The sequence below is a fragment of the Vigna radiata genome, chromosome 8 (genome assembly GCF_000741045.1).
Source record: "Vigna radiata var. radiata cultivar VC1973A chromosome 8, Vradiata_ver6, whole genome shotgun sequence".
Taxonomy (NCBI): Eukaryota; Viridiplantae; Streptophyta; class Magnoliopsida; order Fabales; family Fabaceae; genus Vigna; species Vigna radiata.
The window spans coordinates 31,238,677-31,256,366 of record NC_028358.1 but is presented as its reverse complement, the minus strand read 5'-3'; the positions used below and the strand labels follow the sequence as shown (position 1 = coordinate 31,256,366).

General features: G+C 33.0%; 2 protein-coding genes across 3 annotated transcripts; one reads left to right on the top strand and one right to left on the bottom strand.

The window, feature by feature from the left end:
* Positions 1 to 87: 87 nt before the first annotated feature.
* On the bottom strand, positions 88 to 5,327 carry LOC106769664 (flap endonuclease 1). Of its 2 annotated transcripts, XR_002669188.1 has the most exons (19): positions 5,192 to 5,327; positions 4,986 to 5,102; positions 4,845 to 4,903; positions 4,647 to 4,706; positions 4,461 to 4,514; positions 4,283 to 4,331; positions 4,122 to 4,169; positions 3,943 to 4,008; positions 3,819 to 3,869; positions 3,380 to 3,499; positions 3,222 to 3,306; positions 3,024 to 3,105; positions 2,696 to 2,810; positions 2,496 to 2,552; positions 2,354 to 2,400; positions 2,209 to 2,263; positions 1,440 to 1,626; positions 494 to 584; positions 88 to 392 (listed from the first exon to the last, which is right to left on the bottom strand). XR_002669188.1 is itself a non-coding variant. In XM_014655379.2 (18 exons), exons 1-17 carry the CDS (start codon positions 5,201 to 5,203, stop codon positions 513 to 515), a joined length of 1,149 nt encoding a protein of 382 aa, XP_014510865.1. In that variant the 5' UTR covers positions 5,204 to 5,327; the 3' UTR covers positions 88 to 392; positions 494 to 512. The 2 variants fall into 2 exon arrangements, 1 of the variants encoding a protein (XP_014510865.1); XM_014655379.2 differs by lacking the exon at positions 1,440 to 1,626.
* Positions 5,328 to 12,273: 6,946 nt separating this feature from the next.
* LOC106769878 (protein NRT1/ PTR FAMILY 4.5) lies at positions 12,274 to 15,562 on the top strand. The gene is made up of 6 exons (XM_014655664.2): positions 12,274 to 12,548; positions 12,637 to 12,685; positions 12,787 to 13,004; positions 13,142 to 13,564; positions 13,732 to 13,847; positions 14,393 to 15,562. The coding sequence occupies exons 1-6, from the start codon at positions 12,546 to 12,548 to the stop codon at positions 15,363 to 15,365; spliced, it is 1,782 nt and encodes a 593-aa protein (XP_014511150.1). The 5' UTR covers positions 12,274 to 12,545; the 3' UTR covers positions 15,366 to 15,562.
* The last annotated feature ends 2,128 nt before the right edge of the window (positions 15,563 to 17,690 follow it).

The following is a 17,690-nucleotide window of genomic DNA, read 5'->3' as shown; positions in this document are numbered from 1 at the left end:
AATTATTGTTTTGCTACAGTGGCATCATTATTCATCCACGACTTTTTTACCTACTTCATCGTTTTGGATACCCAGCCCCAAGTGATGTTTAAGTTTCAACCATATTTTGACAGTATTGCATTAGATATGTTTGAAAAAGTTGCGCCACAGTTGGATGAAGTCTTGTACATATTGAAGGTAGATACAGTTAAATACCCATCTCATAAAATAAACATAATTATATAGTAACTAGTAACTACAACTGGGTGCGTGCAAATATCCAGAATTGACAAAATTAAGTGAAATAGTCATGGAATGCAGCAGGAAAGGAAACTGGTTAATTACATCTATGAATGGAGGATTGAGAGTATCTCTGTAAAATGAAGTACCGCATTGATCCTCCTTCAGGCTAACTGCAACATACCAGGAAAATATAGAGGCACGGTCACAAAGCACGCAAAAGGGACAGTAAAATAGGCGATGAAAAAAGTTGAATGACATTCAGAACTCTAACCTTGTCAAGACACAGCAAATTATTTCTTCTTCCTACCACCAGCACCCTTGGCCTTTTTGTTAGTTTCTTTAGCATTATTCGATGGTGTTTCCTGTCCAAAAAAGGTTGTCAAAGCATGGACCTTCCAAAGCAAAACATTAATTTGTTCGAGGGTGGTGATTTGACTGCTCCCAGTATTTTTCATTGAATGCTTTATTTAACAGGGAAGAAATATTCTGTTTTGTTCAGTTTCTATAGGCATATATTTTTAGAGATGGTGCTTCTAAAGCAGATCAAGGGTGTAAAGGAAGGGGACCAACCCATTACTCGGGTTTTGCCAAGTAGCCAACCTAAAATGTTAATCAGCATTTCACATAACCAACTCAACCACAAGTACAATGTCTATTGATTTTTACTGTGCCAATCCAACTTTAATGTTCATGTCGGGCTTTATAAAAATATAGCAATTAGGGCAGAAGCTAATAATATATACAATGGGTGGCCCTTTTATAATCAATAAGTTAATAAAACATAAAAGAGAGAATAGTAAAAAACAGCAAAAAAGAAAAAGATGAAATATCTCCTAAACAATGACACAGAATAACGGACATTCAAATAAGGTAAAACAAGCTATGCAGTCCCTATCACTTTTCTTCCTAAACAAGTTTATAATAGTAATTTGACAAGATCCACAAGCCCTCATGCAAAAGGACTTAAAAGTGAAGCCACAGACAACAAATCAAAGGTAAGAGAACTACATACTGGTAATAAAACATGTTCGAGCATCGTGAGAAGGCTTGACATAGTTTTCAAAACTACTCAAGCAAAATTTGTGGAAGAATCACTATAATATCAGAACACATTGTAAAAAGCTATAATTTATCATTCTGACTGTAATCATGTTAACACTTATATGTTGGACTGAAAGATAGATATGCATAAGCACAGAATGACTTTGGAGGTTCACCAGGGATATTCAGCTTCAGGCACCAAATCAGACACCTCTAGACAAAGGTATGGAGCTTGGAACCCAGATTATACATTGGCAAGCTCAAGTTGCCAAAACCCATGGGCCTTGACCAGTTACAACTTTGCAGAGAGAACATCTTATGCTCAATTGCTGGTTTGAAAGATCTAAGCATGCATTTGATTTCCTGTCATTAATTGTAGCCAAAATTATCTAGCATGTCGATTTTAAGATTTCTAGTAAATATGGGGAAAGAATTCCTGCTTTTGGTTTTTTTCTATGATTTTGACTTATTACCAGTGAAAAACATACGTGAACAAGGGGGCTGAAGAGCTCCAAATCCACTTTAGGGTGAAGATGATATGATAAACATTTTGCTTCTCATCACATTTTTTAGCAGATATTCATTCACAAGAAAACAAAGTGACAGATTTGACACACGAACATGGCCTCTGTACTTTCAACTTCCAAAAACTAATACTCTATTCTTCGCACAAATTATGTTTATGATACATTTTCATGGAATGGGAGAGTTTTTTCATCATCCATATTAAACCTTAAGATGATGAATATAATGCAAAGAAACAATAGTTCATCATTTAGTTTCAGCCAGATAAATTAGGGAGAAAAATAGATTAACGAATCAGAGCCAACCAAAATTCTGATCGTAAAAGTTATGGTGAAGAACTTGCAAGTTTTCTGCAAAATTTAAATAATTATGGATGGCCACATCTTGGTAGATGATAGACATAACATAATGAATACATACCTTGCGTTTAATCGGTACTGATGGATTTGCTGTGGGTTTAAAAAATGATTCCAATCTTTTATTTCCAAAGAAAAATAAGGAGTTAGGTGCAAGAAGAAACGAGAAAGGTTTAACATTAATGTCCAAAGACTTAAGAATCACCTACCGGCCTTGTGATGATTTGTTCTTTGCTGCTTTAATCTTTTCTATTGCCTACATTCATATATAAATCATTTGAATTTTCCTGAAGAGGCAATTGAAATCGTACTAAAGCAATCCAAAATAATACTATATAGAGCTCTACATACCTTAGTCACTCTATCACTATTGAAGCCATTCTCATTTACCAGAAATGTCATTAACCCCTGTAAGGCAACACAATACAACTTAATTATATTGCCAAAGAACACAATATATAGATAGATAGACAAACCGATATAGTGTATTTCGGTATGAGAGTTCATATACACTTGAAATGATATTGAAGTTCTAAAACGGAATATCTTACTTCTTCATCTGGAGAAGTCCACTTAATATCAAGTTCCTTTTCATCAGTTAAGACCATTGGTTCTTTAAAAAGCTGTCGGGCCTCCTGATATGGCCAATTATCTGGTATTTGGTACCTGAACCAATGCACTCTGTATAAGTACTTCCAAGGATGAAAAGGCAATATCATAATTAAATATCATGAACCTAGCATTCAAAAAGAGTATTTTAGATTGGTTGTCACAACAGAGAAACAAGTAAACCTTATTCCACAAGGTTATGTCATGCGACTAACACTAACTAAATTGCATAAGCAAAAGATGGTAATTTTCAATAGAAAGAAAAAAAACCTCTCTTTGTTTATGTTTTCCAGCATATTTTCAATCGAGCCATGTTCACGTATGAGTTTCAAAGCTGTCTGTCCCCCAATTCCTGTGGCACATATCATTACCAATTATATCATATACATTGCATGTAGAGCTGATTCAAACATCATAAAACCAAGCTTAGACCAGGCATCATACAAATAAATATGGGTTGAAATATACCTCGAATACTGTCACAATAATCACATCCAGAAAGAATGCATACGTCAATAAATTGGTCCATGGTCAGATTTAGCCCCTCTAAAATCTGAAACCAAAGAAATGCCAACGTGAGCATGTCAGAAAGTAAAAAAACAAAGTATCTTGAAAGCTAAAAAGACCTTTGCAATTTCAAATTCCATCACTGGAATTTTTTTTGAGCTTGGATCCATTAAATGGCGAAGAAATTTAGGAGCACCAAAGGTTAATGAATCCATGTCTTCAGAAGCCACAGCATAAACCTATAATGTATAAATCGTTCAGTATAAATTCTATAGAAAGTTTATATTAAAGGAAATGCTACCAATTAGTTTGAAGGAATGAGTTGATAAAATTATCTGAAGGCATGGTTATCCAAAGAAAAAGGCACGAAAGCAAGAACATAACTGAAATTTAAATGGATTTTATAAGAAAAAGTGGTAAAAATTTTAATCAGTATTCAATCTTTTTGTTTCCAAAAAGTCTCTTTATTGTTTTAAAAGCATTAGTAATATCATTATCCCTTTAGATTTCAAGAAACCAGTTCAAAAATCACGTGATACACAACAGGTGTGAGCTTGCCTTTCCAGCTTTGCAAAGTGCAGCACATTGAGCCTCTGCTTCTGAGGGTGCCTGTAGAACCCAAAAATTTGATCAGATGGGAAAAATGCACAGAACAATGAATACTTTAGTGATGCAATGTCACCTCAACAACGGGAACGCCCATAAGTCTTAAAAGTCTTTTGCAGTCATCATTATGCTGCTTTGTCACCTACGAGAATACGGAGATAGCATCAATACCATGTACCAACATCCATGCTTCTTTATCTATCTACGACGTGCAAAACCTTTCAAATAAAAGCCAATAAGAAACAAAAGGCCCACCTTCACCGTCCGTTTACTGAATTTCTCAATGTCTTCTTTATTGGCACTCTAAATGACAAGAAGAACCAGTCCACAGATGAGAATATATTGATTTAAGAGAAGAAAAATTACTGTCACAAAAGGATCCCAAGAGAAAAGACAACAACAAACTGCACATATACCTCTAAGGCTTCTGATAAATCCTCAGTAGCATCTGCCCTCTTCGAATAACTAGCAGAATTTCAGTGTGAAAAGCATTATTGAGGAACTTTCTATAACTTACAATTCTGTAGTATATAAAAACCCCACCTAACAAAAACCATAACTCTCTAAAAATAACAAAATATCCACTAAAAATACCGTTTTGCCAGCTCTTGTTTCTTCAAATCTGGTGGCTTCCCATCAAAAACATATCTGCACGCCAGCACTAGAAAAATTCAGCAAACAGTCTATACAAAAGCAAAAAAACAAAAAAAAAAAAAAATCATCCTCGGAGGGTTACAAGAAAAGAAAAGCTTGAGAAAGTTAAAATGCATAGATATGTACACTGGCTTCATCCCAGCTTCTAGAAGTCTAATTGTCCGCGAAAACATCCCTTGCAAATGACTACAAGACACATAACCAACACCATCATCACACAAAGCGAACCACATTTATCATCAAAAGGAAGAAACTGAATCCAAAACCCCGAATCACAATTATCCTTGTCTAATTGAAAACATATGAAGTTATTACTGCATATACCTGGTAACTTCCCCGGCTTCATTAGTGAGCATTTCGGTTCCGCTTCTTCCAACGACAATCTGTACCAAAATCCAAGACATGATTATAATGCATCAATATGGCAGTTGAAACTAGGTAAGTGTTGAGGAGGAAAGAACTTACAAGGAACTGGTAAATGCTCATGCTGGCGTCAACAGCAATCTTGCGACCAAAGTAGCTCTCGAATTTGTTCTCCTTCATGGACTTTGGAGCATTGTCCGACAAAAGCTTAGTTAAACCCTAAAAAACAATCGGCATTAACAAAATTAATATTAACTATCATAAATTGAAAGGAAAACAGAGACATAGGATGATGAAAAAGTGACTACCTTAATACCCATTTGAGTTGTCTACCAATGAAAACAGAAATTTGCAGAAAAATCAAATGAAAGAGTGTTGTGTGACAGAAGAAGAGGAAGAAAAAGAAAGAGAGAGAGAGAACAAACTGTTTCCCGCGCACTCCTTCCTTCAGCAATTGATATTTTTCTGTACTGGGCCTCTCAGCCCATTCTGTCTAACTGTCCAAACAGCCCATGAAAAGTCTTTATATATATATATAATTTACTTAGGCTTTTTATTCAATTTTTGTGTATTATATAACTTAAAAATGACATACATAAAAAATTTAATAAATATATACGCTTGAAAGCTATAAAAGGGTCATAAACAAAAGGGTTATCACCCTACCACCTACAAGGTTAGTCCTTTTGGTGTCTAGGACTAAACTAGTGTCCATAAACTAAGACCTCTTGTTTTTCCCACTAGATACCTCATTATTCTCTACTTGAGATTGAATGATTATTAGAGTGTTAATATAACTCCCATTTTGGAATACCTAAATCAATACATAGCACTATTGAACGCTGCCATAAAATCTCTCAACTAGATTCATGGAATTATGTCAAACATATATATCGTATTCATAAACAAAAACAAACTCTTTATCATCACAATTTCATACATGAACAAACTCTATACATGTTCACAATTATGTTATTAACCAACAAAGCATCATAATCCATGTTATGTACTTATAGAAAATAGTGTAAAACCATTCTGAGCCAAATTAGAAAATCACAAAAAACAGTAGTGACACTCAGACTAACGTTCAACACAAAATTCATCGCAATAAGGAGTACTCAGCACTAGTTTTTGGTCCTCAATGCCAACGCTCTCACATTTTCACCTGTGGTGGTAACTAGCGCTCAACGGTACAGAGCCACTGCTTAACGCCAAACCATTCACGTTTAGGCTGCTTAACGATGAAAGTAGTGCTTAGTGTCAGAAAACTATACATTTCAAAACTACGAATTGGGGAACCAAATACCTATTCAAATAGCAAAATTGGTATTCTCGAGTCAGTTAACAGTTCAAAAACAAATTTAGGTGTCAGAATGAATAAAAATTTGCTCAAATTGTCAGATTCTCAATCCCTTAACTTAACACCAATTATACAATTTTAAACCACATAAAACCAATTCACTGCATCAAATTATTCAACCATTCAACCATCATTTTCAGACAAGCCAGGCATGTAATTTCATATTCTCATAACATTTAAAACATAAAAACAAGGTGTTTAATTTCCCTTACCTGCCAGATGACCAAAATGCTATAGAAAGGTTAAAACAACTCCAAATACACAAGAAGCTTTGTCTGCTCATACGAACAACAAAAACATGGTCAAGGTACACAATTAGAATCACTAATCAACAAGGACTCAAACTAATGACTCAAAATATTCATGCAAGCTAAGTAGAACCCACATGCAATCGATACAAAAAAAAAAAAAGACTAAGGAAAAAGGGTTGAAAACTTAACTTACTCAAATGGAGAAATTGATAGATTCAAATAAAAAAGTTTGCTGGAAAGATCAATCACACAATCTCAGTTCTTCAATAAGATGAATAGAGGATGAAAACTCTTAAAGAGAAGTCACAAAACTTTAGAAAAGTTGTTTTTAGAGAGACGATATGTTTTAAATGATTTTTTTTCATAACGAAACTATTTATATTAAAACATTTTAATATTAAAATAGTCAGGTCTAACTAATTTTAAACTACTACTACTTCTAAAATGTTATTTTTTAGTTCTTTACATTCTGAAGATAATTCTAAACTAAATCGTGTAAAAAGAACTCATAAACATCACACTAGATTCCATGGTTACCACATCCTCTCCTCCTTCTTTTATTTTTCTTACTCATTTTTAATTAATTTATAACAAATATTTTATCAATTTTTTTCAGAGGATTAACATCTATTTTACCAACAAATTTTTAAAAAATACAATTACTAAAATATTTAGTTATGGATATTAAAAAAAATTGAACTAACAACATATTTAGCAACAATTTTTGTTTTAAATATTATTGAGAAATTAAGTGATAACTTTTAAAAAAATTAAATCACCAATAAATTTTACCAACAAAAGTTTTTGTTAGTAATAAACATTATAATTTTGCCTATTATTCGACGAATTTATCGTTGACAAATATATTTGTTTGTAAAAAAAGTTATAATTTATTGACAAATTCATTATCGATAGATATTTTTATCTGTAATTAAAATTTAAAATATTTGGATAAAATTTTGTGAATAATTTAATATTTTTTTTGTAGTGAATTGATTTTTTTTTTCATATTTACTTAGTTATTTGATTGTTATTATTTTTTCTTCACTCTATTTTTTTTTGGGCTAACTAAACAAATCACAGTTTCATATTTTTAATTATAATTAAGAGTTATTTTATAACTTAGGATTTGGATAAAAATTGTGATTCAACTTAAAACTCTAAGAATGTGAACAGAAAAATTAAGTTAGATATAAATTCTCATCTTATTATTAATTCTTTAACATCGGATAATCTAATTAAATTCCCGTAATTAATTTAGACTTTTCCTCTTTCTATTCATATTTATTTATATATTTATATTGCTTCACTTGTTTAGACTTTTTTATCAACCTATTGACTCGTTGCTGTTACTCTTCTCTCTTATTAAACAATCTCTAATACATTTTTTTTTTCTGATTAAACAATTATAATTTTGACACGTATGAATAAGTTTGAATTTTCCTTCCATAGTTATTTAATATAAGATCGATTTCTCCTTCCATATATGCATTTATGTTAATGGAGGCAGTGGATGTTGTTGATCATTGCGCCCCTCCAGGGAAGATTTAATCAATCATCACGCTTCACTTTTGTTAGTTTTTTTACCAATATTGGTTTGGGTCATTCTTTATGGAATCCAAATGTTTGGGATACTTTGTTAATTTAATCTCATTCATTAAAGACAGATATCCGATGTTTTCCACGCGGTAGAATCTTTTAAAAGTATATGGTCTCACCTTTGAACCTAGTATTCGAGTCTTTTCTTTTTATTGTCAATACGTTTTTCAGGAATAATATAAATGTGTTATCTATCACACGATTTTAACATTCTCTGTTTTTTATAACCAATTTTTTTATTATTATTTAGAGAGAAAAAAGAAGATTAAAATTTTAACACAATTTTATAGTTATATGTTATAAATTTTCTAGTCCTATATTTAGTAATATCCGACCTCTGTGTTCGGTATTGAGATCATTGAAATAAGCAAAAATATTATTTTTACAAAAAATATCATGGATTGATATTTCAATCGAGATACTGGAAGCTAACATTAGTGTTTTTTCTTGTTCTTGAATCGATTGGAATTAAAATGGAATAATGAATCGATTTCTCCGCCTCTTTATTAATAAATCTGTAGTATCGTGAAAAATAAAATGACAATGATCTTTTTACATATGATTCGATTATTTTTTAAAATTTTTAAAAAAATATAATGCTGAAACGGAAAAGAAAAATCATTCTTCTTTCAAAAGTAGACTCCACGTGTTACCAGCCCCAACCTTCTTCCCTAGGTTTTGTTTCTTGACAATAATTATGAAGGAGTTTCATAGACAGAAACCATATGCATGTTATAGACTTAGGCGCCACCATCATTTTATACTTTACAATAACACCAATGCCACAAAGGTCAAGTCTCTTCACTTCCACAACACGAACTAAATAATCATCAATTTGAAGTGACACATGATGCACTTAAACTACACACTACACGCCAATGCCAGCTACTATACTGTTATACTTCAACCTTCTTATTTTTTTGGGTTAATTTCTTTTTTCAACGTGACTACAGAACATAAAAAAATTTAAAGATTGGTTGATGAAGTTCCGTTTCTTGTGAATGTTAACAGTGTCGCGTTTTGGAAGTTTTGTTAAACAACTATTGAATTGAACGATGCTCACACGCATACGTAGGCAGACTCAGAAGCGACAGATTCTGGCACGAACTCACAGCATGATGAGAGAGCAGCAGCAGCAGCGTGTCGTGGGCAACAAGAAACAACAATAGTGGAACTGCCAAGGTTGAAAACTACTGGAACACGGTGTATGTGTCTAGAAGTAGGAAGTCGTAGAAGAAAAAGAGAACAGAAGATGTGTGTAACTTGAGAGAACACATGCTCAATCACTTTGGAAAAGTCATGGACCATTGTGAGAAAAAAGTGATAGAAGGGGTGTGTCATTGACAAGCACAAAGCATGGAGGGTGGGGTTAACAAATCAAGCTTTATGAAAAAGAGCATTTATGAACTCAGGACCATAACACTGTGTCTTTGATGAGATGCAGAAGCATCTATATAGCCTTTATGAAACTATTATTATATTCATTCATAGAATGCCACACACGCAAAAGTGTTTGTCATACAGACTAAAAATTGATAGGTTTGGTCCAAAATTTTCAACTGCATTGCCAACTTCTCCCAGCACTGGACCAGTGGCTATTGATTGGCGCCCACCACGGCAATAACATGTTACTTTTATCTTCCATCAAAGTTTAAATTTCAAACTCAACTAAATCTATATATATTCAACCAAAGAGAATTTGTTTCTGACTACATCTGATCCTAGTCCTACCTACGCTTTTAAGGAGTGGGATATGAGCAACCATCTTTATTAGTTTTGAAGTCTACCCTCAGAATTTGCTGGCAGTTTAGATGCAGTTCTTAATTTTCAATTCTTAAGATGTATCTTAACCAATAATCTAGTGTTTCAATCATTAATATACAATCCAAATCCAACTACAGCTTATTGACTTCTACGATGAGGGACATTTATCACACGGAATGTTTTGACATTCTACTCAAAGGACAACAGCATGAGTTGGAAATTCTTTGATACTGGTCTCTGGTGTCCTTGTTTTCTCAGGAATTTGGTGGGACTAAGTAAACTCACCAATCGAACATGGTGGAACATACCAAAATTAAAGAAAGCGCTTTCTAATTGAAAACGATTTTCAAACAGAAAAAGGTTTAGTATGATTGAGATAGTAGAAGTAAGATTGCTATTTTTGAAAGAGACAGTTCAAAGGAGAAGCGAGTTTTGTGATTGGAACTAGACTAAACACCAAAGCGAAAGGCGAAACTGAGTTTCTATGAGAGGTAAACTGAGGTTCGTGAACTTTTGCCTAACAATGGAGCTTCCTGGGACATGAAGGACAGCATATGAGCTGTATCATGTGAACCTTGGTTTCAGTATTTGACTTAGGAAAATGGATTTTTTTGCATGTATCTTGAATTCGAGGGATCTGGCCGGCTTCGACCTGCAATTTTTCTTTTGTTTAACATCATTTTTGAAAAAGAAGCATTCAACTTTCTTCTCATAAAAATGTTGTTTTTTCTATATTTTTTGTGACCCAAATAAAATGATCGAGTTCCACTTGTCACTGAAGGATGGAAGGTCGATTTTGAAGAAATGGGCATCTCGAATTGTTCCTCTCATAAATTGTAGGGGTAACTGTGGTTTTTCCCATAGCAGGGATAGTATTGGATCCTTTTCCTTCTGACAATGTTGTCTAGTGCCAAACCAAGGACAAGTTTCAATCCCATTCATTCCCCTACCCAGCATCATAAAAAATTAAAAATCTGGTCTAGGGTTATACAAGCACTTAATAATGATGATTAATTATTCCTTATGAAGATTATCCAGAGGACATATAATTAAGAGGGAAAGCATGTGATATATGCAGGATTCAGCTGTAAAGAACATAACAGTCTACGAAAGGAGATGAAGTATAGTAGGCGTTTTTATCCATTTAAAAATTATCATATACATTGAGGGAAAAATAGTTCAAATATAATATGTTATCTCAATTTAAGAAAATATTCTTTAAATACACTATTTTCAATTTATTCATCCTAATATACCATTTCCCTGTCCATCGATATCAAACCAATCCATTAAATTGATGGTGTTGGAATCGGCTCCCCATGAGTTGATTTTATATGCAATTTTTTTTTCTATAAATATGTAAATATAAATTTTAAAAATTAAATATGTTTCAATGAATAAATATGTAAAACAGGTCAAATGTCTTAATACAACATAATAGTATATAAATAGTATTAAAAATCATTCTAAAGTTATTTTAATTTAAATGAATCTGTAAATGAATAGATTCGAGCAAAAATACAAGAGAAAGTGTAATAATTTAGATTAAGAGAAAATAATAAAAAATAAAACAAAAATTTATGAATAGTTTGATGAGATGAGAGAAAAAAAATATTTTAATAGATAAAAAATTATAATTCATAATGAAAATACACTCAAATAAATTATTATAGTTTAAATTATTTTTTCATTATTTTAACTATTTACTTATATTAATGTTTTATTTTTATTTTTACACACTTCTCTTACTTTCTTTGCACATAAGAGAAAATTGCATTTTTTTTTTCATTTTTTGTATATTGCAGCTTTAGAAAATGAGCTTGTATTTCTTGCCTGTTTATTTTTTCATAACGAGAAACAAACAATTAAAGATTATTAAAATTTAATTTAACTTTTTAATATGATAAAAAAATGTTATAGCAATTAATAGTTGTTTGAATGGTAAACATTAAAATAATTTTTTAAAAAAATAGCATTTACAGTTAATATAAGTATAAAAGTAATTTTAATGTAAGATATTAATACTGAATTAAAATTTAATAAATTAAATCATTGATAGCGAAATGATGATTTTATTACTTTTGTATAAAAGTAATAGTTTAATAATTGGACTAGTATTAGTTAAAAATTGCAATTGACCATTGTTATTAATTTGAATTTATTATCGTTACTAAATTCATTAAATCCAGTGTTAATTGGAAACGTATTATTTTAGAAAGTATAAAAATAAAAAAACTGATTTAAAAGAAGATAAAAATAAATAGTGAAAATTAAAAATGAGAATAACATATTTTCCAGAATTTGTTGTGGGGCACACATGATGGCCCTGATTAACATCATTGATTGAATTAGCATCCATGATTAAGCTTTATTATCAGCCTGAAATTAAAACCTATAAATCTCTGGGCCATCTGTTTCAAATAATAATAATTGAAGCAGTAATTTGTTTGTTTGTTTATTTGAAACTGGTGCGCAAATCACAGAGTCCAAGAGAAAAAGAAAGAGAGAAAGCGAACAGAGAGAGCATGATAAATAGCATGGAGGACATCAGAAGCAAACAGTTTTAAGGCATTGAACTAAACTTCTCTCTTTACCACATATCCTTGTCTGAACTGAACCTTTTTCCAAAAAACCTTCCTTTTTCAGTTATATGTTCACCACCTCCATTTTTTGAATTGAAACTCAAGAATGGTAAGTAAGACTAGTCATTCAACACCTCATTTCTACCTCACCTACTTCTCAGGGTTCTTGTTGATGAGTTTCAGATTTTCTCATGCAGGGAGACAAAGAGGTAAAGGGTGGATTCAGGGCTTCCATGTTTATCTTTGGTAAGCACAGACTCCGGTGGTTTTGGTTTTTCTCAATGTTCTGAAGCTTAGCTTGCAAACCATCATCATCATCATCATCTTTTTCTTCCTTGTTCATGCAGTGTTGGTAGCATTGGACAACATGGGTTTTGTAGCAAACATGGCGAGCTTGGTTCTATACTTTTATGGGGTGATGCACTTTGATCTCTCCAACTCTGCCAACACCCTGACAACCTTTTTGGGCTCAACTTTCTTGCTCTCTCTAGTTGGTGGTTTCATCTCGGACACATACTTCAACAGACTAACCACATGTTTGTTTTTCGGATCACTCGAAGTTTTGGTAAATATAATAATATTATTATCTCTAAAGTATGTTATTATGTGAAAATTTCAAATCCCAATGGTGTGTCCAATGAGACAAAGGTGGTTCGAAAACAATAAAGTTTATTTCTTTCTGGTGTTTGTCATTTCCCACAGGCTTTGGTAATGCTCACAGTTCAAGCTGGTCTGGACCATTTACACCCAGATTCTTGTGGCAAGTCGAGCTGTGTCAAAGGTGGCATAGCTGTCATGTTTTACACGTCATTGTATTTATTGGCTTTGGGCATGGGAGGAGTGAGAGGTTCCTTGACTGCATTTGGTGCTGACCAATTTGATGAAAAGAGTCCAAGAGAAGCAAAGGCTCTTGCAAGCTTCTTCAATTGGCTTTTGCTCAGTTCAACCTTGGGATCAATTATAGGGGTCACTGGGGTTGTTTGGGTTAGCACCCAAAAGGCTTGGCACTGGGGCTTTACCATAGCAACACTTGCTTCCTCCATTGGCTTTCTCGCTCTTGCTCTTGGCAAGCCATTCTACCGCGTCAAAACTCCTGGTCAAAGCCCCATTTTGAGGATTACTCAAGTAAGTTAAAAATCATTTTTCAGTTCAATTATACAACAACTTTTATAATTTATTTTATCTTTCTATTATCTTCTTCTGTGAGTGTTTTGTCAGAAAGTTTATCCGAACCTGCAAAATCAAACTATATATGCAATAAGCACCATACCAACCTGTTTTTTTCGCTGCAGGTTATTTTCGTGGCTTTCAAAAACCGGAAGCTACCACTGCCAGAGTCACATGAAGAACTTTATGAGGTCTATGAAAGTGCTAAATTAGAAAGGATTGCACATACCAACCAAATGAGGTAACTCCTTGTGTACATGGTCAAAATTCATGGTTAACAGCTTGCAAAGTAATGTAATGTAATACATCCTAATGATGTTCTGTGAGCGATGAGACAATTAACTAATACATGGTCCAGCACATTGGCGTGTTGAGATTCTTTTCATGTACGACGTAGCAGGTAGTGCCAAGGACTCTGGGCCTACCTACTACTATCACTGCTGCACGCTTGGAGCTGCAGCTATACAGAGAATGATCAATAGGTCACGGAAAATATATCTGAACCACTTGTAAACATCGCACAAAATAAATAAGTTCCTGACAACAATAACTCGGTGAAAAAGTTTTAAAACTACAGTACTATCTGCAATCAACCTCTTTTGTTTTTCCTGTTGGCTTAGTTCCCAGTACTTCTCTGATAAAATGAAAAGCAATTTCCTTCTCAATGATTTCATTTCAACCTTCTTTTTCTTTTTTTATTGCTTTTAAATGGCTAACTCCCCATGCATGTCAATAATTGATTGATGACAACGTTTTTTCTTTATATTTGTTTTAATGGTGAATCAGGTTTCTAGATAGGGCAAGCATTCTTGAACAAAACATTGAGCCACAAGCATGGAAGGTGTGTTCAGTGACGCAAGTAGAAGAAGTAAAGATCCTGACAAGAATGTTACCAATATTAGCAAGCACCATTATAATGAACACTTGTTTAGCACAGCTTCAAACATTCTCAGTTCAGCAGGGGAATATGATGAATCTGAAACTTGGTTCTTTTACTGTGCCAGCTCCATCAATTCCAGTGATCCCCCTGCTTTTCATGTGCATCCTAATTCCCATGTATGAATTCTTGTTTGTGCCATTCGCACGAAAGATCACTCAGCACCCTTCTGGGGTTACTCCACTTCAAAGAGTTGGTGTTGGGTTAGTACTTTCTTTCATTTCAATGGCAGTAGCTGGTATAGTAGAAGTGAAAAGAAGGGATCAAGGAATAAAGGATCCTTCAAGGCCAATAAGTCTGTTTTGGTTATCTTTCCAATATGCTATATTTGGAATTGCAGACATGTTCACTCTTGTAGGACTCCTAGAATTCTTCTACAGGGAAGCACCTGAAACAATGAAATCACTGTCAACTTCTTTCACATATTTGTCTATGTCTCTTGGTTACTTCTTAAGCACAGTCTTTGTGGATGTCATCAATGCTGTAACCAAAAGGGTCACCCCAAGCAAGCAAGGATGGTTGCATGGCTTAGACTTGAATCAAAACAACCTTAACTTGTTCTATTGGTTTTTAGCAATCCTAAGCTGTCTAAATTTTTTTAACTACCTTTACTGGGCCTCTTGGTACAAGTACAAAGCTGATGAAGACAGCAATTCAATGGTGAATTTGAATACTTTCAAAAGTGTTGATGAGGAAGAAAAGAAGAACGGAAAAGTTAAGGCTAAAGAAAGCAGCCAAACAAGTGAAGCCAACACTGAGGGACCCTCCTCCTCTGATGAAACAGACGATGGAAGGAACTCTAGAGAATGGAAACACAGATAAAGGTCAGGAGGCTCAAGACACCATTTGGTATTAAGGACTAGATATCATAAACATATTATTATGTGAAAACACTTCAATAGATAGTGCTTGAAATCTCTCTTATCCTACATGTGTGCTTATTGTATGATTGATTGACACTGTTCATTCTGGCACCATCTGGGTGTCGGTTCTCAGCAGAGTCAAACTTTTTTTTTTAATGTCTTCCTTTTACTTTTATAACTTTATTAATTATTCACCTTAAACTGTAATTCTCTACTAAGAGGTGCTTAGTTCATTGTTTAATGAAGTCAAATAATCTATACTTCTTTCAACCCTCAATACAATAATAAGACATACTATTGCTGTTAAACATTACAAAAGAGAAGAAAGAAAGCAAATTGAAAAAACTCTTCACGACCTGTCCTGTCTATTGTATAAACTCTGTATTCAATTCAATGTGAATTTTACAATATCGTGTGGTAACTAAATTTTCAATCATAACAACTCATGCATGTAACGTAAGAATGTTGACTTGAGTGTCACACCAAACATCTTATTATGTATAATAGGCATCATAATAACAAAAATATTAATTCACTGTTAAAGCAAAAGATAAAGTAAGAAAAGAAAACCTCTCTAAATATACAAGTGCAAGAACACTATTCTTTTCTCAAAGACGAACAATTGAATTTACAAAAGAAAGAAAAATATCTAGCTCGTTGGAATCCAACATAGATCTTCCATTTCTAATATTCTAATACTTAAAGGTGTTCCTTCGGTACGTTTCTTAAAATAAAAGGTTTTATTGGCCGTGGATCAATTAAATTATGTTATGTGTAATAATTTCACCCATACTTTCAAAGTTTGAAGAGTCTTTGGTGAACCAAAGCACGAGGTGGTCATACGGTCGAGGACGGCGGAAATCCATCTCCAGCTCGGTTTGCAGGTACAAACACGTAAGAAAATGTATTTATTTGATTCAATATGATACTTACTATAGAAAACTAATACATACAAATAATTAGATTCTTCAATTTTTTATTATTATTTTTATTAAATAATTAGATTCTTCAATTTTTTATTGTTATTTTTATTAAATCTTAGACAATATAGATGTAAATAAATCTTAGACCAAATATAAATAATAAAAATTAAAAATAAAATATTACAAAATAAAATATATTTAATTTGTCTATCTTATATTAATAAAATAAAATAATACTTTATAAATAAATGAAAAATCAAAACTACCTATTTCTATTATTAATAAACTTCTAAAATTTCACAAAGCTTCTCCATAAACTTAATTTTTTCACTATTTATTTGATTTTCCGTGTGTATCATCCTACACCAACATTGCTTCTTTCAATCATATTTGAGTTCTTCTTTTTTCTTATGGTCTTCCTGTCTTTTATCTTGGTTGACCTCTCTAATGATTTGAATGACTTGTTCTTTGTTCTCCCTAACTTCTCACTAATATCAACCAACTCGTTTATGACTTTAGACGACTTTTCAACAATCTTGGCCGACCTTTTAGCAATATTGATCGACTTTTTCATCTCTTACAAAATTTTTCATTAGATATTTTCCTATCTTAGTATTTAAGCTTCTCACACTCTGGTTCTTCTCAGCATTTTCATCTTCCTCTTCCCTGTTTTCATCTAGTTTAAGAACACTAGATGTTTCTGTTAAATGCAGTAAAAATGCTCACTCTTGAAGGAAACAACACACTCCGTTTTTATTAATGCATTGAGCGTGGCTTATATAAGCCCAGGAAAATAACAGAGTGAAAAACTGAATGAAATGTATCTGCATATTTTGTGGTAAACAAAACCACGTTCTATCCTAACTAACCAATAAAAGCGGAACAGTAAGGACTGGTTCTATAAACCAGTTTTATTTTAAAAATAATAAAAACTAATAAAGTCACGTGACAATCCCTCCCTTAAGCTAGATGCACATGCAGCTAGCTTATTTCACCGACTCTCATTACTCCAAGCATGTCTCGAAGCTTCTCAAACCTGTCAAGTTTTANTGGCTTTGTCATGATGTCTGCAACTTGATCTTCTGATTTGCAATAACTTAACTTCACAACTTCATCCCTTACTAGATCTCTGAGAAAATGGAATCTCACTGCAATGTGTTTGCTTTTCCCATGAAAGACTGGGTTCTTAGACAGTTGAATGGTAGAGCTGTTGTCACAAAGTATAATTGTGTTGGTTGCTTCTTGTTCTTTTGTTCCAAGCTAATTTAGAATTCTTCTTATCCAAATACATTGGCAAGCACAAGAAGCTGCAGCAATATATTCTGCTTCTGTGGTGGATAAGCTGACAATAGGCTGCTTCT

What these genes read in the sequence shown, in the direction of transcription:
- LOC106769664 (XM_014655379.2), bottom strand. An exon ending in TCAGTAAACGGACGGTGAAG is followed by an intron (nt 4,009 to 4,121) that starts GTGGGCCTTTTG and finishes GTATTCTCGTAG; the next exon opens with GTGACAAAGCAGCATAATGA. An exon ending in TGGGCGTTCCCGTTGTTGAG is followed by an intron (nt 3,870 to 3,942) that starts GTGACATTGCAT and finishes TGGGTTCTACAG; the next exon opens with GCACCCTCAGAAGCAGAGGC.
- LOC106769878 (XM_014655664.2), top strand. An exon ending in GGCTTCCATGTTTATCTTTG is followed by an intron (nt 12,686 to 12,786) that starts GTAAGCACAGAC and finishes TTGTTCATGCAG; the next exon opens with TGTTGGTAGCATTGGACAAC. An exon ending in CCATTTTGAGGATTACTCAA is followed by an intron (nt 13,565 to 13,731) that starts GTAAGTTAAAAA and finishes TTTTCGCTGCAG; the next exon opens with GTTATTTTCGTGGCTTTCAA.